Raw genomic sequence first — 22,724 nt, forward strand, 5'->3', positions numbered from 1 at the left:
CTGTAAAGGTGAATTTAGAATGACTGCAGGGAGGTAAAAACATGCTGGTTAGAGATGGTTGCAAATAGGACTCTGATAAAGGCATTTAGCTAAATATAAATTTAACTTGCTCTGTTATTAGTGGTGCACTCTCAGCTACCTAGTCACTAAGCTCTAGAATTCCTTCCTGTATCTCATTGCATATCTATCTGCCTCTCCTCTTCTAAGATTTTCCTTAAAAACCTGCCTCTTTTTGATCAAGCTTTTTCATCCTTTCTAATACCTCCTCATGTGGCTCTCTGTCAAACTTTGTTTGACATCTCTCCCATGATGTAGTTTTTACATTTCACTACATTAAAGGTGTGAAACAAATGCAACTTGTTTTTGATTACTTTCAATGTGTTTACCCAACATACTTCATAATTACTTAAAACATTTTTCTTTCCATCCTAACGCAATTCACTGAATTAAATATAAATTTTTAAAAATTATGTAATGAATCAAAACAAACATATTAAGATAGCTGTAATATTTGACAGTGTGTTTCAAATCATCTGTCTCATGAGTTTACGTTGGCCAAATTATCCTAGACCTACTTTTAATTTGGAGTGTTACATCTACATATGATCAGTGATGAATGGAAGCCAGATTATAAAACAAATGCATTTCCAAAACTAGTTCTTATTGGGATGTCAGCCAGACTACAGCATAAGTTCTTCATCTTCATCGGTCTGTGTACAATACTTGCTTTTTACAAGATAAACTTCCTTGTAGAGAACCCCAGGGAAATATTAAAACACCAATTAAGTGTTATTTAAGAAAGAAAAGTTATCCAGAGCAGTTCTGCAAGCTTTACTGCCTTTGTCCTTTTGACGATTTGGGGGATTATTTTCTATGCTATTGTTTGGCTAAAACAAGCATGGAGTATTTGCATGGTTACAATAATCTGTAGCGTTTTATACCTGGATGACAGTTGGCAAAGTGTCAGACTTTTCACGCACTTTGCATAAAAGATTCTTCTCTTGCCCTAACATGCCTCCCTCTGCTTTGTAGAGAATGCGTTATTTGGTACTGCACAGACGTGCTTATGTGAGGTGGCCTCTATGGTCTTATTGCTCAGTTGTCAGAGAGGGAGGCTTCCCCAACACAAAAGATCAATCTCTCTGCTCTCCACTGTGGATTAGTTGAGAACAACTCTCCAGATTCTTGCCGGGCTGTTCCAAAAGAAACTTCCTGTGAGGCGTATAATCTTCTTCTTTAAATGGATGAATGTGTTACCATCAAGAAAAAGCACCTACAGAAACCCATATTTAGGTAGGTTATAGTATTTGCATTTTGTTGCTAAAGTTTTCTGCTTTTCCTTTCTGTTAAGAGTTGTTACAAAGAAATCGTGGCAGGATTTTGTTTTATGTAGCTGCGTAATGGTTAATTTTGTAAGCTGTTAACGTCCTGACAAATAATGTAATAACCTAGCAATGAAATCACTTTATACTTTTTAAGATCCTTCCATATTGCTGTTGAGTAAGTGAAGTTTTTGCACTTTGATCAAGCTTTAAAAAGTATCCTGCAGACTTTTTATACAGCATTGTGCATGTGCTTGCTGTACACTGTGGTTTAAAAACCATTAGTTACGGAACATTGCATCTGAGTTCACTGCAAAGGCTGTGTTTTTAATCATTAGTCTGTTAAACCTCCAGCAGAAAAGTCATCGTTGCTGATGCATTACAAGTGTTAATTTTAAGATCCAGTTTGCAAAGTAAGTATTCTGTGTATTATGTGGACAACTGTGGCGCTGATAGGAAATAGATTTTCATAGCTTCATAAAACCAGAGAAGGATTTTGTTTGAACAAAGTCCCAGTGTGGAATTGTTTTTTAATAGTTCAAAATATGATGCTCTCCAGAGAAAAGCAGCAGAAGCGGGGTTTACTTATTTAAAGAAAGAGCCAACTTTTGTCGTGTGTAAAATATTTTTTTCCCTCTGTCAGTGTACTTTAATTTTAACTGTCCCTGAGCTACACTAATTGATGTTGATAGCAATCCGCTGGTAACTTAGCATGGGAATGACATTATTTCTGGCACTCATAACAAGGGTTCTGTGGTTGGAAAAGGAAATAGTGTTCATGCTATCTTGTTTATAGCAAGTGACATCTCAAGACCCACTTACACTCCCATTGGACTAAAGTTTATGACATCTGTGGTATATCATAACTGTGAAATTGATGGGATAAATAAACAAACTTGCACATAAAACATGAACGGACTATTTACACTGGCATTTATCATTTCAAATGGATCTAATCCTGCATGAGGAAAAGTAAAAGGCTGAGTAAACTCACATAGCTGGTAAAGTGACATTACTACTTTAATCAGTAGAAAAGTTTGATCGTCATGATATCAGAATTATCCAGTGCACCATTGTCCATTTGTGAAGGATACACTGACATCTTTGTATAAAGAGCAAAGCGTGGTGGAATTGAAAATCAGCGGCCTGTGTTTTATAATCTCACCTGCATGACGTGTTTTGTGTCTATATAAAAGCTATCAAACTCCACAAAGAAATCTTGTGTTAAAATATGTCCTAACTTAACTTGGACTCATTGTTCTAGGCAGTTTTGAATAGATTTGAAAAGGGCAGGGAAGAAGACAGTTCAGTAAGGTCGACACCAGTTTCAGCGTGTACTCTCCCAGTAGTGAATCCGGGAACTGTTATTCTATGATACAAAAGGAGGGAGAAAGAGGGGATAGATAGTAAAGCCTCACAAACACACAATGCATCCATATATAAGCCATGGGTCAGTGCAATACATATTATTAGACTGTCCTAATAGTTGTCAAGCACTAGAATGATTTGTATCATTAACATGTAGCCATTGATTAATGACTAGATTGATTACAAGTTCACAAAGCAATAGTATTTGATTACTGAGAAGAATAACATGTCGGAATGAGTGGAAATCTTCCAATGATTTCCACCTGTCCATTATCCTTCTCTGTATAATTAAAGCATAAAAATCAACCACAGAAATATTGTTGTAATACTGCTGTAACTGTGTCCACATCAACTTGTGCTGCATTGGTCTTTGATTTATTGTATTTTTGCTATTTAAAACATAATGGAACCTTGATTATCTGTGTTCCCTGTATCCTCCTCTCAATAATCTGTCAATCTTTTTAGCGGACTTAGGCTGTGGTTTTGCTGAAAGCAAATTAAAGTACAAATGCACATTTTTAAATGAATTGTTATAGACTTTTGAGTCCTTGATCCAGCAGGATATAAGTTGCTTTGTAAGTGCAACTCTGCCTACAGACTTGCACTTCTCTTTAAAGACACGGGACTACCTTTCAAAATGCAGCTGGAACCAACTTTTGTCTAATCCCTATGATGGGACTGACTGCCTTTGAGAATTTAATATTCAGGGAGCACTGAAAAATAGCTTTGGTTCGGAGATCAAAGCAAGTCAGAACTTCAGTGCTTGGGAGATCTGGCAAACAGAATGCTGATGACAATATTTTGAAGAATTGGTGGGGAGGGATGTAGTTTTCACTTTGGGTGATGATGAGAATACAGGCTGTTCAGAATCAGCAGTTAGTTTGCACAATGTCTAATATTCTTTTCCGTTGCTCGTAAGAACATAAGAAATAGGAGCAGGAGTAAGCCCTTCGAGCCTGCCCCACCATTCAATAAGATCATGGCTGATCTGAGGTGGATCAGTTCCACTTTCCCCCTTTCTCCCCATAACCCTTAATTCCCTTGTCTATCAGAAATCTATCTACCCGTGACTTAAATATATTCAACGAGGTAGCCTCCACCACTTCAATGGGCAGAGAATTCCAGAGATTCACCACCCTTTGAGTGAAGAAGTTCCTCCTCAACTCCGTTCTAAACTGCCCCCCCCCTTATTTTGAGGCTGTGCCCTCTAGTTCTGTTTTCCTTTCTAAGCAGAAAGAATCTCTCTACCTCTACCCTATCTAGTCCCTTCATTATCTTGTAAGTCCCTATAAAATCCCCCCTCAGCCTTCTAAACTCCAACGAGTACAGGCCCAGTCTATTTAATCTCTCCTCATAAGCTAACCCCCTTATCTCCGGTATCAGCCTGATGAACCTTCTCTGTACTCCCCCCAAGGCCAATATATTCTTACGCAAATAAGGGGACCAAAACTGCACACAGTATTCCAGTTGCAGCCTCACCAGTGCCTTATACAGTTGCAGCAAGACCTCCCTGCTTTTATATTCTATCCCCCTTGCTGTAAAGGCCAACATCCCATTCGCCTTCTTGATCACCTGCTGCACCTGCAGACTGAGTTTTTGCTATTCGTGCACAAGGACCCCCAGGTCCCTCTGCACAGTAGCATGCTGCAGCTTTTCACCCTTTAAATAATATTCCTTCCTACTATTATTTCTTCCAAAGTGAATAACCTCACATTAGACACGTAATGTCTAATTGGGGTTGCCGCGATCTTATCTGCCCTCTGGGCCAGTTGATTGGTGCTGCAGGCTGGTAAAATTCCGTGTAAGGCCAGGAAATGAGTTTGCGCCTGGTTTGGTGCCACGCGCAATGTTCAGCTGGTGGGATCAGCTTTGTGCCCAGAGAGGGCATGAAGCTGATTTGCATGTTAATATACAAACATAAGAACTAGGAGCAGGAGTAGGCCATCTGGCTCCTCGAGCCTGCCCAACCATTCAATAAGGTCATGGCTGATCTTTCCATGGACTCAGCTCCACTTACCTGCCAGCTCACCATAACCCTTAATTCCTTTATTGTTCAAAACTTTATCTATCCTTGCCTTAAAAACATGTAATGAGGTAGCCTCAACTGTTTCACTGGGCAGGGAATTCCACAGATTCACAACCCTTTGTGTGAAGGGGTTCCTCCTCAACTCAGTCTTAAATCTGCTTCCCCTTATTTTGAGGCCAAACCCCCTAGTACTAGTTTCTCCCGCCAGTGGGAACAACTTCCCTGCTTCTATCTTATCTTTTCCCTTCATAATCTTATGTTTCTATGAGGTCGCTCCTCATTCTTCTGAATTCCAATGAGTATAGCCCCAGTCTACTCAGTCTCCCCTCATAAGCCAATCCTCTCAACTCCAGAATCAACCTAGTGAATCAAACAAAGAGAAACAAACAAAGAACAACCCAGCACGGGAAACAGGCCCTTTGGCCCAACAAGCCCGCGCCGCCGCATCACCCTACACCTAATCTACCCTGCGTATCTACAAATAGAACCCCTGACTTAGCCAGATTCAGGGGAGAATAGTGTCAATTTGGTAAAACCAATCAGCCTAAGAGCACATCTTTGGGGTGTGGGAGGAAACCGGAGCGCCCGGAGGAAACCCACGCATCCACAGGGAGAATGCACAAACTCCCACAGACACAGGCCCAAATCCATGTATCTGCACAGCTAGCAGTGCTAGTCACCGAGCTGTTGCGGCGCCCGTCTACCGGTCCAGGATCTCCTCTGCACGCCCTCCAGTGCCAATATATTCCTTCTCAAGTAAAGAACATAAGAACATAAGAAATAGGAGCAGGAGTAGGCCATCTAGCCCTTTGAGCCTGCCCCGCCATTCAATAAGATCATGGCTGATCTGAAGTGGATCAGTTCCATTTGCTCGCTTTCTCTCCATAACCCTTAATTCCCTTGTCTATCAGAAATCTATCTACCTGTGACTTAAATATATTCAACGAGGTAGCCTCCACCACTTCAATGGGCAGAGAATTCCAGAGATTCACCACCCTTTGAGTGGAGAAGTTCCTCCTCAACTCCGTTCTAAACTGCCCCTCCCCTTATTTTGAGGCTGTGCCCTTTAGTTCTGTTTTCCTTTCTAAGTGGAAAGAATCTCGCTACCTCTACCCTATCTAGTCCCTTCATTATCTTGTAAGTCTCTATAAGATCCCCCCTCAGCCTTCCAAACTCTAACAAGTACAGGCCCAGTCTATTTAATCTCTCCTCATAAGCTAACCCCTCTCATCTCCAGTATCAGCCTGGTGAACCTTTTCTGTACTCCCTCCAAGGCCAATATATCCTTTCGCAAGTAAGGAGATCAAAACTGTACACAGTACTCCAAGTGTGACCTCACCAGCACCTAATACAGCTGCGACATAACCTCGCTGTTTTTAAATTCCATCCCTTTAGCAATGAAGGACAAAATTCCATTTGCCTTCTTAATTACCTGCTGCACCTGCAAACCAACTCCTTGAGATTCCTTGCACAAGGACACCCAGGTCCTTCTGCACAGCAGCATGTTACAATTTTTTACCATTTAAATAATAGTCCATTTTGCTGTTATTCCTACCAAAATAGATGATCTCACATTTGGATGACATTTACTCATCCCGCATGGCATCGTACGGCGTCACGGACACTTCCTCCTTGTGGAGACAAGATGACCATGCCGTGGGAATCAAAGGCCATTGAACCCCCTGGATGGCCAGACAGTGCCCATCAGGCAGTGCTGTCTTGGCAGTGTCTACCTGCCACCCTGGCAGTGCACGGTTGAACACCATAAATGTACCATGGAATGTGGCATAATTAGAGGTGGGGCCTGAATGGGGTGGGAGGGTATGCACCATGACGGGGTGGAGGGGGGGGGGCGGTGGTGGTGGTTATGCTGGAAGAATTACGCAAGGTATGATGCATGGGGGGGGGGAGGGCTGTGCAACAGCAGAATGCAGGAGGGACTATGCAAAATGGGGACTATGCAAAGGAGGGGATGCAGGGGAGTGCTATGCAAGGGGAAGCTATGCAAGGAGTGCCCTGATCCGGCATTGGGACCCTCCCAATGGGTTCCCCTTTATGACCCCCAACCCTTCCCCTCCCCATCATGACCGCGACATGCTCCCATCACGATACCTGTCATACCCCGTCATCCTGCACGGCTTCACAACCTCCCTTCATGCCCCACCCCTGCACCACAACCCCAACCCCTACTCAGGCCCCACTCACACTCAGTCCCTGTCCCCTTGGCACTGGGTGCCAGATAGGCACTGCCAGATAGGCGACTGGGAATGCCTCAGAGGGTTCTCTGCCATCAAGTACACTGGCTATCATGCCATCATGGAACTGGCAGACCATCTGAATGAATTTGGGGGGGCAGCTGAACTTTGACATGGTCTTCCATAGGCCTTGTCAGTTGATAGTGTCGAAAGCTTTTGTGAGGTCAACAAAGGTTGTGTAGAGCTCGCGATCCTGCTCCTGGCACTTCTCCTGAAGTTGGTGCGCAGCAAAAATCATGTCAGTAGTCCCCTGACCTTTGCAGAAGCCACACTGTGACTCTGGAAGCAGGCCCTGTTCCAGATGAGTGACCAGACGATTTAGCAGGACTCTTGAGAGGGTTTTTCCTGTGATGGATAGCAGCGATTCAATAAGACGGCAGAAACTGCAGGCAGTGGACCAGTTCACTTATCTTGGCAGCACCCTTTCCCAAACAGTGACTATTGATACAGAAGTTAACTCCAGAATAGCAAAGGCAAGTTCTACTTTCAGTAGACTATGCTCCACTGTGTGGGAACATCGAGGAATCAGCCCAGCAACAAAACTGAAGGTCTGCAGCGCTGTGGTACTCACTACCCTCCTGTATGCCTGTGAAACGTGGACTGTGTATTGAAGGCTTCCAAAACAGCTCAATCATTTCCACATGACTTGTCTTCGCAGAACAGTACGCGTCAGATGGCAAGACAAAGTACCAGACACTGAAGCTCTCTCTAGAGCAAGTCCACCATCAGTCCACACACTGCTGATGAGAGCGCAGACCCAGTGAGCAGGTCATGTCATCCTTATGTCAGACGCGCGCACACCCAAGCAGCTCCTTTTTGGGGAACTCTCTGCTGGAAGACGCTCACATAGAGGGCAGAAGAACATTACAAAGACACACTCAAGGCCTCCCTGAAGTCACTTGACATTGACATGACCAGCTGGGAAACGCTGGCACAAAACTGCCCTACCTGGCGCTGCCTCATCCACAAAGGCTGTCACGCTTACGAAGCAAGGTGTATTGCTGAAGCACAACTTAAGCGCGAGCTGTGCAAGTCCAGAGCCACCAGCACAACAACTACAGTGTCTACACAAGTCTGTCCAATTTGTGCCAGGACATTGCGTGCCCGAATTGGCCTGATCAGTCATCTTCGGACACATCGCATTCAGCCTCAAAATGACTAATGGTGTCGAGGTCCTCATCGACGACAATGGACGAACAACCAGCCAGATAGGCATCACCCAACCATATCCCTGACCACCCGAGGTCATCAATAGCTTCTGGAGCCCTCAGCACAGCCGTCACATATGACTGGTGATGAGTCGCGCTGGTCTCATCCAAACGTCAGAAGGTCCCAAGAACTGAGAGAATCCTGTGTCAAATGGGTTCTGCGTATTTAAATGCTACTTTAAATATGCTAATTGCTCCATGGCCTTTCTATGCATGATCCAGTTTGCACTATTAGAAAGGCCTGCACACTATTTTCCTGGATTGGCAATGATCTGGGCCGGGTGTGGTGAGGTCAGAAAATCACCCCCCATATCAAACTAGATGCAAGGTCCTTCTGTTGTTTGCTTAAGTTCGCACTAAGTTATGAAAAAGAGCAAAGCTTTCATCAGGTGTGGCATTTACGTCGCTCTGAGTTAACTGACCTTTACTCAGAAAGAGAAAAAAATTCTGCATGCTTTAATTTCAATCATTTTTCAGCTTTTCTTGTTAATGTCTTACCTTGGATAAGTTGATGATGTTCTCCTCCTGCAGTCACAAGATTTCATGTTTCAGCCATACTTAGATTTGAGCTTATAATCTAGGCTGACATCTCTGTGCTGTACTGAGGGGCTCTTACATTGGCAGAAGTGACCCCTTTTAGATGACGATCAAAGCAAGGTGATGTATCAATGTGAAAGATATCGTAGAATTATCTGAAGGGGCTGAATTTCCTATCGCAGACGGGAACCAGGAAGTGGGTTCGATTCCAAGGAGTCCATCTCCTGTGTGCCATGGAGCTCGATTTGTGACCCTAGAGACAGATCAGCCGTCCATTAGTGGCTGAGGAGGAGGGAATTTAGGCGGAAGGCCAGAGAAATGGGCCACATTCTAGCTCAGATTGGCAGCTATTGCTGCCGTCTGTGTGTGTGTGGCAGTTAAAAAAATGAGAGGATATTCATGTTCAAAATGGTTGTGGCAAATGGAAAGCTGGAACAGTTAATTGGGCAGTTAAAGGTTAGTGACAAATTTTTAATACTGCTCAATATCAAAGAATTGATAGAATCCCAACAGTGCATAAGGAGGCCATTCAGCCCATTGAGTCTGCAGCAACTCCTTGAAAGAGCATCTTACCCAAGCTCACCCCATATGGACCGGATTTTCTGGATAGTGGGATCTTCCGGTGTCATCAATAGCAACAGCCCACCATGGATCCCCAGCGGCAGAGGCTGTGAATAACTGGAAACCCATAAACAGTGATGGGACCAGATGATCCCACTGCCAAGCAATGGTGGGGCTGCTGCTGCAAAACACACTGCGGTGTGAGGGAGCCCAAAATTCCTGCCATTGATTTAGACTGAAACAGGTTGTTCGCTGTCTTGACATCCTATCCCAACTCAAGCTGAGTTACCATTGCTATATATTCTCCATTACAAAAAGTGGTAGCTTCCACCTGTGTAATGTTGCCTGAAGCTGATGCTTTCTCAGCCCATTTGCTGCTGCAGCCCTTACTCATACCTTTGTTATCTTCAACCCAACCAGTTCCATGTTCTGCTGACTGACTTCCCATTCTTCATTTTCTGTAAACCCAATTCAGCCCAAATTCTGCCGTCTGTAGTCTATCTTGCATCAAGTTTTGCTCACCCATCACTCTAATTTTTGCTCACCAGCAGTGGCTCTCATTTCCCTAAATCCTCCAATGTAAAATATACAATATTGTGATGAAATTCCTTCAATGTCTTGCCCTCCTTATCTCTGTAATCTCCTTCATCTGATTATTAATGATTATGTCTGCAACAATCTAACTTCCACCATTTATGTTCTGTCCTTAAATCCCTTCTCTTCTTTTTTAAGGCCCAGCTTAAAACACACACTTCTTTATCTTGACACCCATTTCTACAAACATACAAAGATGGTACAAAAATACAGTCTGTTTTATCATTGTTGCAGTTTTTAGCAACATGCTTTCTAAAAAGCACATTCTTCTTTTGATTTGACTATAAAAGTCTCCTTAAAGCTCTGTGTCTTTATTACTTGCTGTGGCTTTTCTGCTTTCATGTTGCATTTATTAAATTGATGCTTTAATTGCCTAATTCTGCAACTGGAAGTAATCTAACAGTTTTTAGGTTTTATGCACCATCAGATGGTAATTGCAGAAATGCATGAGTAATTTAGTGTGTATTTAATTCAGTGACTTTAAATGTGCAAGTAATTCAAGCATATAGGAGGAGATTTTTATTTGTACCACCAATGTAGTATTGGCTGAACAGTACACAGAGAGAAACTTTGTGGACCAAAATTTTTAATAGTGTGTGCTCAACACTCAGTCCTCTTAAGTTAATGGAGGGAGAGTGGGAAGCCTTGGTTATGCATATGAGATCCTCCTGCCCTCTTTGCTTCTTCCTGCTTTGTCCAAGCAACACTTTATACCTAGGCAGTAGAGACAAAGATTTATCCCAATATGTTTTCAAATGACTATGAAAGTCTAAATGTGGGTTCCTGGAGTTCTTAGAAACTAATTTTTCTTCATCTCCAATATGTCAATAGGTCTATTAATCACACCTGTAATCCCAAAAATAGAAATATGATTCAGCTTATGATGGTGTTCCAATCTCAGCAGAGACCAGTAACCACTTCTTTCTAAAAAAGAAATCTGAAATCCTAGATTTTTACTTAAAGATTGAAGCCACAAGATTCCACGGTTTATAATTGAAAAAATGTTACTATACAAGAGTCAAATAAAGCAATACTGATTTCCATCCATGATAACCTCCTTTCTCTAACACTTAGAATCCACGTAAGTTAAAAATGAATTAACAGGCAAATTGTGGTTGATAGTAAAACAAACATCACATATTAAATGGCAAATGCAATCTTATGAATGGACTTGGCAGGCGACAATGCACATAGGCCCTTAAACTAAGTTGTGAAGTCCTTCAGAAGATTTTCAGTTCCTTTCCTTCTTGGATGTAATTTGAACCCCATTATATAGCAGCAAGTCTGTGGAACAGCTAAGTTCCACAGACACAACCTTCAACACAAATGTCAATTTGCAGAACTAATGCAATTTGGTCTAGATGGCTTCAATCAACTAATTTTGTCTTCAAGGAACAGGAAGTTGCAGCAACTTATTCTCATTCCTGAATCAAGCCTCTATCTTCTTTAGCTTGCTATTACAGCACCACTGGATCCATCATCTGCTACTGCTATCTGATTGGCAACTATCCTGTGGAAAGAGCACCTATCTCCATGTCTTGACTGCTTCTAATATGACCTTCAGTGATCCATCCAAGATTTGAAAGGTTTCTCTTCCCTACCTCAGAACTCATCCTCTTCCTCTTTTGTGCCTGTCACTGAGCACTGTGAATGTGGCTGGTCTTTGTAAATCCTGATCCTTTATTCATTCTTTTGAAACTTCATCCTGCTCACTCTCCCCAACTGGGCATAGTCCTGGAGGCAGGCTCTATATTGGCTGACCCCTGGGTAGAGTAACCAGAAGATCTCAGTTTCTGATCCAAAAAGGGCACCGCTGTTTTGTTCATATTGAGGTGATAAGATCCCTCACTCTGTGTATAAATATATAAAACACATCAGTGATGTGCCTTACGCAGCAATGCATTGCAAATTGCAAAATGTTGCTTATAATCCAGCAGCAGCCTGTAGGAGCCAGATTGGTAAAAGATAGGAACCATGGTTTGTCTCGCCCCATTGTGGTGGGATCCCTGCGGAAGATTCGGCAGTGCAGCCAAAGGTCTATTGACTTTCTGTAGCACTGGAGAATCCCAACAGTGGGGGTGGGGGACAGAAAATCACACCCTTTTGGAAATGCAATTATGGTTGCAGCCGTTAGCAAATTTCACATTGTTTACAAGAAAAGACATTTTGAGCATTGGCCACCAATGAAGTTTACTTAAGACAATTGCTCCCCAAAGATGCTCACTGGAAATGGTCTACAGATGAAAATGCTTCTCCCTTTGTCTTTTTTAGAAACTTATCCAGCTGTGTAGCCATTCTTCATTCATATCTCATGCTTAATACCCAGAGGAAGCTCTGCCAGGACATCCGCATCTGATAGCAAATTATTTCAACATGATAAATAGAAAAGTGCTTCAGCACCAGCCAGATCACTCAAGGTAGACTATTCAGAGTTTAGCCAAGTATAGAAAATCTCCATAACTATGTACCATTGTATTAACAGTCAGAAGAAAAAGTCCAGCAACTCACCAATGGGTTGCTTATGATCCCTCCAATGTACTGTTAAGGAGGTCCTCCATGCCGCTTAACATTGCGTTCAGCTATATGCGGTTAACATAAGAACATAAGAAATAGGAGCAGGAGTAGGCAATCTAGCCCTTCGAGCCTGTGCCGCCATTCAGTAAGATCATGGCTGATCTGAAGTGGATCAGTTCCACTTACCCGCCTGCTCCCCATAACCCTTAATTCCCTTATCGATCAGAGATCTATCTACCCATGACTTAAACATATTCAATGAGGTAACCTCCACCATTTCAACGGGCAGAGAATTCCAGAGATTCACCACCCTCTGAGAGAAGAAGTTCCTCCTCAACTCTGTTCTAAACTGCGCCCCCCCGCCGCATTTTGAGGCTATGCCCGCTAGTTCTGTTTTCCTTTCTGAGTGGAAAGAATCTCTCTACCTCTATCCTATCTAGCCCCTTCATTATCTTGTAAGTCTCTATAAGATCCCCCCTCAGCCTTCTAAACTCCAACGAGTATAGGCCCAATCTACTCAATCTCTCCTCATAAGCTAACCCCCTCATTTCCAGTATCAACCTGGTGAACCTTCTCTGCACTCCCTCCAAGGCCAATATATCCTTTCACAAACAAGGGGACCAAAACTGCACACAGTACTCCAGTTGCGGCCTCACCAGTGCCTTGTACAGTTGCAGCAAGACTTCCCTGCTTTTATATTCTATCCCCCTCGCGATAAAGGCCAACATTCCATTTGCCTTCTTGATCACCTGCTGCACCTGCAGACTGAGTTTTTGTGATTCGTGCACAAGGACCCCCAGGTCCCTCTGCACCGTAGCATGCTGCAACTTTTCAGTATTTAAATAATATTCCATTCTACTATTATTTCTTCCAAAGTGGATAACCTCACATTTGCCAACGTTATACTCTATCTGCCAGGTCCTCGCCCACTCACTCAGCCTATCCAAATCTCTCTGCAGACTTTCCGCGTCCTCCACGCAATTCGCTTTCCCACTCATCTTCGTGTCATTAGCAAACTATGTTACCCTTCATTCAGCCCCCTCCTCCAGATCGTCTATGTATATGGTAAACAGTTGAGGCCCCAGCACCGATACCTGTGGCACGCCACTAGTCACCAACTGCCAACCAGAATAGCATCCATTTATTCCATTTATATAAGACTGACCTGTTGGCTATTGTGTTGAGTTCAAAAGTAGCAGTGATTGAACCAAATCAGTATTGGACACTGATTGGCATTGTAATGTGCCTGCTATACATCCTGCTAGCTGGCCCCTTGCCAAGATGTAATTTCTGTTGGAACTGTGTACACATCTGACCCCATTTTTGTTGATCATGTAGTACCTAAAACAAAAAACTACATAAATCAATTTAACCTCTTACGCCTTTATCTGTTACCCATTGGAATCCAGGCTAATCCATCACCACTATTTTGAGTTTAAGGGGAGGCTGGGAAGATGGAAGGAATTTGATTAAGAGAACAGTTGGAGAACTCAACACTCAATCACTAGGATTAAGAGGTGCACTGAAAAATAATTAGACCTTCTTCAATGGGTTTTTGTTACTTTCATCTTTCATTACTGGAACACAGTTGTACCTCTATCCATTTTTTCATGGATATCCCAAACCAGCCCATGGGCTCAATGATGTTGCCCCATGATTTGAAAAAAGTGGTCACATTGATAAATGGTATCAGTATGATCCCAAAGATTTGCCATTATATTTTGAGATTACCAGGGAAAACCCTCAGAGTAAATGCATTGAGAGCTACTTTGACATCTTGCTCACAGTCAGACGATGCATTCCATTTCTGTGGTGCCAGGCTAATATAACAATGCCATTGAGGTTAATCTAAAGTGTTTGATAATAGGTTTGCCAATGTTGCAATTGGTTATTTGCTCCACATTAACCAGCGAAATTGTCTGAAGCTATGGAAGTCTTTGCTTGAATCCTGTGCTAATGGCTAGTAGAAAATTATCAACACTTTAGTCAATCATAGAACCCTACAGTGCAGAAAGAGGCCCTTTGAGTCTGCACCAAACACAATCCCACCCAGGCCCTACCCCCATATCCCTACATATTATACCCACTAATCCCTCTAACCTACGCATCCCTGGACACTAAGGGGCAATTTCTTAGCATGGCCAATCAACCTCACCTGCACATTTTGGACTGTGGGAGGAAACCCACGCAGACTCGAGGGAAATGTACAAACTCCACACAGACAGTGACCCGAGCTGGGAATTGAATCCAGGACCCTGGAGCTGTGAAGCAGCAGTGCTAACCACTGCGCTACCATGCCGCCCACAGTCATCATCTCACAGCGAGGGGCATGAAAAGAACCAGGCTGACACCTTTCACTTTCCTGCCTTCCTTTTGGCTGTTTCTAATTATACTTTCCAACATACACCTATTGAGACAGCTTTGTTATGAAGCTAACAAGGAACTGTTGTTTCTGTATTTATTATGACAACAAAATGCACTAGCAGTGACGCATATTGGTTAATTCATTCATTATTTACTATGGCTGCACAGGCACAGTGAATTTGTTACAGTTTTTTTACTTAGTAGATACTAGTTTACAGTGCACTGTTGAATCATGGAATAACAGCACAGCAGGCCATTTAAGCCAGTGTGCCAGTGCCAACTATTTCAAAGTACCCTCTGCTCTTCATATTCTTCCAGTGTATCCTCCTTTAAGTATTTATTCAATTTCCCATTGAGGGATTCTATTGAATTGTATCAATTGAATCTGTGCAATCCAAACCCTAAATAGTGACAAGCTCCTGTTGCCTTTGGTTTTTTTAGTCAAAAAATTTAAATCTGTGCCATCTGGTATCAACCCTTCATCTGTTAGAAGCAGTTTTATCTTTATTTACTTTATCTAAGTCCTTCATGATTTTAAACACCTCTATAAAATCTCCTCTTAATGGTTAGGGAGAACAACTCCAGCCTCTGTAGTCTTCTCCAATACTGTTCATTCAGTTGTTGGCTGTATAGAAATTAATATTGTTGAAAAGAGAGACAGCTTGCTGAGGATTTACATCTTGCACTCATCAGGACACACCCAAGAATGCCAAATTCTTTCCAGAACAAGTCAGCACATTATTTTTCCATTGGATAGCACCAGCCAGAAAGGGAGAATCCTAGAATTTGCAATTTCTCTTGTATATGGGTACAATAGACTGCACTAGGGCAACTAGAAACCCAACAGAAACTGAGCAAGCAGATTTTGTCAACAGAAGTAACAAATGTCAGGTCATGCACTTTGGCAGGAGGAATCAAAAGGCAGATTATTATCTAAATGGAGAGATACTGCAGGTGAGTAAAGTACAGAGAGAACTGGGTGTTCCAGTGCATGAATCACAAAAAGCTAGCAAGTAGGTCCAACAAGTAGTTAAGAAGACAAACTACGTTTTGGCCTTTATTGCAATAGGGTTGGAGTTTTAAGATAAGGAGGTTTTGTTGCAATTGTTTGGGGTGTTGGTGAGGCCCCACTTGGAATATTGTGTGCAGTTTTGGTCCCCTTACCTTAAGAAGAGTATGGTAACATCGGAAGCAGTCCGAAGGAGATTCATCGGGCTAATTCCTGTCCTATCAAGAGAGACTAAATAGTCTGTGTCTATATTCCTGGGAGTTTTGAAAAGTGAGGGGTGACCTTATTAAAACATATAAGATCCAGAGGGGTTTGACGGGGGAGGTGGTGAGGTGTTTTCACTAGTGGGACAGTCTCGAACAAGGGGACATAACTGATTTTAGAACTGAGCTGCATAGAAATTTCTTCTTAAGAGGGTATTGAATCTCTGGAATTCTCTGCTTCAAAGGGTAGTGGAGACTGAATCATTAGAAGTATTTAAAGTGGAGGTGAATAAATATTTGATAGTTCAAAGAATAGAGGGCTGTGGGGAAATGGCACAGAAAAGCATAGATGAGCCACGATCGTATTAAATGGTGGGGCAGGTTTGAAAGGCCTGGTAGTCTACTCCTGCTTCTATTTCTTGTGTTCTTGTGAAAGGACTTTCACTGCATTCATTTGCAATAGGTGGATGAGCACTGGAGAAAGAACATTCAGTGCCAGGTTTGCTGGCACCAGTTCTGATGCCTCATGGACCAACATTCATTCATATACCTGCAAACCCACACATGCTCCCACATTATTGATACTTCTAGGAACTCAGAGAGTGGCTACAAAGCTGATCACTGTCCCTCAGCCCCATCATATCTGAACAACAGGTATATTGAGAGCAACAAGACCAGCAGGAGCTTTATAGAGTATAGCATTGGTGAAGGTTCAAGTTTCTTGATCGCTACATGGTCCTGCTACGATGTAACCCAGCCAAAATAGGTTTCACCATTGCAGTTTGTTGCACTCTACAACATGGCAGTACAGTGAGGATTAGGGTAGAGGAGGCATACCACAAGTAACATTAGGAAGATTTGGATGAAGGACTACAAGAAATTGAGGAGCACAACACATCTCAGCTGGAGATATGAAGGAGCAACGGATGGAGTTCCCTTTGCAGCAACCTTGTCACATTCAATACCTAAAAAGTGACAAAAAAAACTCCTCAGTTTTAAGAGTCTTTGTTATCACTTTACCACTCCTTTAATTTTGCATTAAACAGCATTGAAACCATTTAACCAACCTGCCAGCATTGTTTCTTTTAGTAAAGAATGTCAATGGGATAAAATGACAGGGTGCTAAAGGAACTACTTTTAATTTTAATCCCAAACAATTATTGCCATGAATGCTAATGTCAATCAAATTATCAAGCTATTCTTGAAATACATGGCTATTAACTGTCTTACTCCTACACGATGTTCACCTCACTGGCTTAATTAGAGTTGCTGGAAGGCTATTGTTGCTTGTGTGGGGACCCCTAAGATGCTTGTGGCTGTGGAAGCTCATCCCTCTGACAGTCTGGCTGCATGTTGCTCCAATCTACCTGACATGGTAGCAGTCTGGGCCAATTAATGATCTAGCACCATGGCTGATATCTGTTGAAGGGATGGTGAGGAAGCAGACAAGTGAACATCCTGAGAGACACCAACACATCTACTCAGCACCTGAATAGCGAGGCAGCAAAGTGTAGAAGGGAAATGATGCCTTGAAAAACTTACTTCATCAATTTCTCTGAATTGAAAGTTGCCTCTCAAGGTTGGAGTATTAGTTTGAGTCTAGAATCTGCAATGGAATCTTGAGTTCTCAACAAAGCTGCAAAAGTAGGTTCTTATGAGGTGGGTTACTGCACTGATCTATAGGGTCCAAACTTTGGGTCTTCAGTCACATATGAACCCTTAGACAAATACTCATGCAGAAATAACTGCTGACCCTCAATTTCATTTTTCTGTGTTGTGTTTGAATAAGATGGAGCATAAACAATTAGGTTTTCCTCCAGGTGCTCTGGTTTCCTCCCACAATCCAAAGATACATGGGTTAGGTGAATCGGCCATGCTAAATCGATCCTTAGTGTCAAGGGGACTAGCTAGGGTAAATGCATGGGGTTGTGGGAATAGTGGTCAGTGCAGGTTCGATGGGCTGCATGGCCTCCTTCTGCACTGTTGGATTCTATGAAACCAGTGCCTCGGCTGGAGGATCCTCCTCTCAAAGAGAGTTTCTTCTAGTTTCTTCTAGGCCCATAGCTGCTGAGAAGGTCAAAGAGAAAAGGGGTAGTTTTTAAGATGGCACTCTGGGGCTACACAGTTTCAGAATACATCATATTGTAAATTGATTTAGGCAAGCTGACTCAATGGAGGGAATTTAATGCCCTCTTCCAAGATGAATTTGGAAGCAGGGGCATTTAATTGGTTCAGTGAGCAATGTGTGAGGACCCTGCTACCTTCCTGCCTCTGCCCTGATTGAGATTAATGATAAATAATAATATAATTAAGAAATACCCTGTTTAAGGGAATCGTCCCACTGTTGCTGTATTCAACAAGCAGTGGGCATGGCAGTTACCACAAGATGAGCTGGGAAACCAAACCCTGGAGGGGATGGGCAGTGTGGGGGATAATGACCTTGTCAGATACTCAGTGCCTGTGAAAGCCAACTCCCTGTCCTGCCTCTGAATCTGTACCCACCCCAGCCCCTAACCCATCCTAATTCACTCGCCTGTTGTTTGGATCCATCTTTGGCTTACAGTTCTCTCACTTCCAAACACTGCTGAAACCTTCAAAGATTCAATTGTAGAAAAGAACAAATGGGGGAGTGAGTTCTGTCAAAACAGAAAGTTAAAAGCAGTGAAGCAGGGTACTTCAGAAACTTTTGTAAATGCCCTAATTCTGATTGGTGATCTGAGATAGACAGTCATCTGCTGCATCAGAGACCAGGTCCAGGGTGTTTTAACTCTCATGCTTTGTTTATACAGTTTTCCAACTGATTGCTATAATACCTGTTCACTTGGCCAGAACAATCACTGCTTGTCAGTCAGAGGAAGTGCAATTATTAAAGTGTGTCTGCTTTTCCTTCTGGTTCCTGAGCAGAGCAGCTGGGCATGGGATGGAGTATTTCTGTGCCATCAATGGTGGGCACCATCGTGGGTGGGACAGGAAAATTTGGAGAGTGGCCAAAAGTGACTTTTCCTGAAGGAATGAAGCCCCATATTCTGTGAGCCTCTGTAGGGCTCCTGTTAGAAGTTGTGAGGAGAAGAGGGAAGTATTTTACACTACCACTGGGAGGAACCTGTTAAGCTTGGATGGAGGGTGGAGAGGTGGCCAGCTCCAGGAACATCATCCGAGGTCCTGACTTTAATGTCAGCAATAGTTCAACCACGTTTGAGTAGCAGAGGTGAGTACAGCTTTGCATTCCTTATTTCTCTCAGTAACAACTATTAACAGTCCTTTCCATTTCTTCCCCAGCACTCTGATCTCTTCCCTCACTTCCATCACAATACAATACAATAACATATCCCCATCTTATTCCAAACACACACTAGCCTCTCCTTTCATCATAGCCACTAACAGCATTCTCTTCTCACTTGGTAGATGTACCAAGCTGAACAGCATCTCCCAGGACTCCTTCCTTGCTTCACACTACTGACCTTTTCTCACCAATTGACACCTCCTTATCCTGAGTGTCTTTTGCTTCTTGTCCCTCTCAACATATATTCACCAAGCAGATGCTTCATACATCTTCTACGAGAAGATACTGATGCACTAACTCTTTCCCTGTGTAAGTCAAGAGACAGTAAGAAGTCTCACAACCCACCAGGTTAAAGTCCAATAGGTTTATTTGGCAGCAAAAGCCACAAGCTTTCGGAGCGCTGGCTGCCCCTTTGTCAGGTGAGGACAAAGGGAGGACTCAGCTGACGAAGGGGCAGCCAGCGTTCCGAAAACTTGTGGCTTTTGCTGCCAAATAAACCTGTTGGACTTTTACCTGGTGTTATGAGACTTCTTACTGTGTTTACCCCAGTCCAACACTGGAATCCCCACATCATAAGTCAAGAGAGTCAAATTATCAAGGAGAGAAGCAAGACCAGCATTGGGGGAGGGTAGCGAGTGGAGGTAGCAGGGAGTGAGGTGGTGGTGGGGAAGGGGAAGCTCACATCACCATGTCATCAAAGCTGAAACCCAATCTTGGAGCTCAATGATCCAGCCAGAAGTGTGCACAGTATTTATTTCAAGGGCCAGAGATTGTTCTGAATGAGCTAAGTACACCTTCATTAAGCACAACTGACATAATTTCACACAGGATACTGGTGCAAGTGCACAGTGGGACCGTAGGTACAGATTCACACAGTTCTTAAAATTTCTGCTCATGCTGCACTACTCCACTTAGTGCATTATAATTAAGGTATGTACGTAGGGCCCCTTAATGGGTATTTGAAATGTTTCTCAGAGTAAGTTGAGTTGCAATAGCATATCTCCACATGCACCTAATCAAACAGGTAAATGCTCATTGTTGGATTATATTACTCCTCTACATTTCTGAGTACTGGTATCAGTATAACATTTGCATTGGCAGCTCATGTTGGTCTTATGTTTTGATACTCTCATCAAGGTTAAATGGAAGTAGCTTTTATTTTGAAATACATTCATTGCTTGTACATGAGTAGTTTAATGTCAATGTTTTTAGTAAAAGCAAAATACCAGAGCTGACATCCCATGTGAGCGACCAGTCAGATCCCACTTTAATACAATAGTTAACTGATGTGGAAATCCTCAGTCAGAATTGCAAATGTAAGACTTCATAGCAATCTGTTCTTTTATTAACATGATAAGAATAACAAAATGAGTGTACACTGATGGATTATAGTGTTGGATTTTTCATCATTTATCCCATATGATGCAAATTTGGTGCTTGGCTGATCACAGCCCTCCATTTTGCCTGCCAAATTTCTTCCACTACCAACAAGACTCTTAACAAAGATCCTTAACAAAGTTCTCTAACAAAGATAATTAACTTGTGTTACCACGGTTACTAGAAAGCGAGCTCTAAACATTTACAACAGCCATTGAGCATAATGAACCTCAGCGCTCAAGGACAACATTTAATGTACCTCCTAGCATCATAAATTGCAATCTTTTTAATATTTTCTTTCTTGCTGTTGCACTATTCTAAGAACACCCCTTTGATCTTGACAATAGTTCTGACTATAGTTGCTGTGTGGCCCACACAGATCAGGGAAAAGGACGGAAAATAGGATTACATTCGCAGCAAAGATATATAAGGAACTTAAAATTTAGTTCAAAAGGTGGTAGCGAGTTTTCTCATTTATCTCAAAGTTTAACTCTAATGCATGCACAAGATATCTTTTGTTGATTTAACTCTTGCCATTCTTTTCCTCCTGAAAGTGAATAGAACTCTGATTCTTTATCATGTATGTTTAAGCTTCATTAGAGTTCAGAGGGTAAATAATTTCAGTGACTGGAATTTCTAGTGAAGCGAGATACCTGTATTTCACCCAAATCTAAATCCTTATTAAATTCTGGTAGCTGATTTTCTTTGAAACTATTCTTTGAAATTTGCAAACCACGGGAACTTGTCCCTAAGAGGCTCAGAGAGTTGGAATTTCCAGTGTTTTCCAGGATAAAATTGGAAGGCATTTTTCTTGAGGTATGTCATGAATCACTTCAGTTACACAGTAGCACTTCCTTTCAAAATCTGAGAGAATCAAAAATGTCTCAGAGTAATGAAATAGCCTAAAGAAAGAAAGTTAACTGTTCCAGATTTAAGGAGAGGAACACTGCATTTAATATCCTTGGGGATATTACACTATAGAACTAGTGTTTTTAAAGATTATCTTCTACTTTTCAATATTCATGAAGATTATAGTTCTAATTTTAACCCCTTCCACTTTTTGAGAGTGGGATTTGTGAAGGGTTGAATTAGCAGCAGTATGGCTCTTACTGTCTTCTCAGTAATCTCACACCACCTGCCATTTTAAAAGATTTTTGTTTTAGTCAGTGTCTGAGGCTCTAGCCATAGGCAGGAAAGGGTTTCACTGAAGTTCGAGTTAGGAGTCTAATATAATGCAGACTCCATTTAGTACATTTATTTCCTGTGACATGTTGGCACTTGGTGCTAAGGATACTAGGCCCCAAGGAACAATTGACTCAGAAGAGGCAGGCTTTAAAATAAATTATTTTCTCCCTGGATCCCAGAAGGAAACCTTGGAAGTCCCCTGACCTAAGCTTTCCCTCTCTCGGACCACATTCCTGCCCAGAATTTCCCCTTCCAGCTTATTGCACAATTCACTTACCTAACTAACTACAGTGATCTGTTCCTGCAGGTACCTAGTGATGGCATTTGCCCTTCTCCTGTGTACCTGCAGTGTTTGGGTGACAGCTGGAATGAGGAGTCTGTGTTGTTGAGAGCTGGGGGAGGGGTGGGTGGGGTTGGGGGTTTAGGGGTTTAATGGTCCAGCAAGAAGGGGTAAACTTACTGCTTGCTCCTCCGGCCTATGCTGACTTGTTATGCAAAGATAATATCAGGGTTCAAGAGCTGGGATGACATAACAAGAAGTCTTGCATTTTATAAAATTATTTTTACACCCTCTGGTTGATGGTGGGATCTCCTATTTAAGGAGAAACAGCACTCTTGCATTTTGATTTTATCAACATAAAATTTATGTTGTAATTTTCTCTAACTAGCCTGTACACCAATGTAATGTTCTTCCCTTTATGTGCTCCTAATCTGTAAAAGTTTGCTTTGGCACAATGTGTTTCATTCTGTATTAATTATCTTGGTAATTTTCAGATGCACATCATTGATTTAATCATTTGGATACTCAGTGCAGGGAGAAATCTTGATGTTAAAAAAGCTATTAATTATAAAGCCATTCTTATCCATGTTCATTGATTCCAACCATACTATAGAACTGTCCAAGAAAGTTGCTTTGTG

At 42.3% G+C, this 22,724-nt stretch overlaps 1 protein-coding gene across 7 annotated transcripts in view; it reads left to right on the forward strand.

Moving 5' to 3' along the window:
* Positions 1 to 22,724, forward strand: part of pde1a (phosphodiesterase 1A, calmodulin-dependent) — a 555,040-nt gene that overhangs the window by 253,659 nt on the left and 278,657 nt on the right. The window contains exon 1 of one of the 7 annotated variants that reach the window (XM_080198878.1): positions 1,189 to 1,293. The exons of the other annotated variants lie outside the window; for them this stretch is intronic. Coding sequence (XP_080055004.1) covers positions 1,241 to 1,293 — 53 coding nt within the window. The 5' untranslated portion in view covers positions 1,189 to 1,240. Of the gene's footprint in view, positions 1 to 1,188; positions 1,294 to 22,724 lie in introns of those variants that run through there. 7 annotated transcript variants of the gene reach the window in all.

This window comes from Carcharhinus amblyrhynchos, chromosome 11 (genome assembly GCF_965287045.1).
Source record: "Carcharhinus amblyrhynchos chromosome 11, sCarAmb.v2.hapA, whole genome shotgun sequence".
Taxonomy (NCBI): Eukaryota; Metazoa; Chordata; class Chondrichthyes; order Carcharhiniformes; family Carcharhinidae; genus Carcharhinus; species Carcharhinus amblyrhynchos.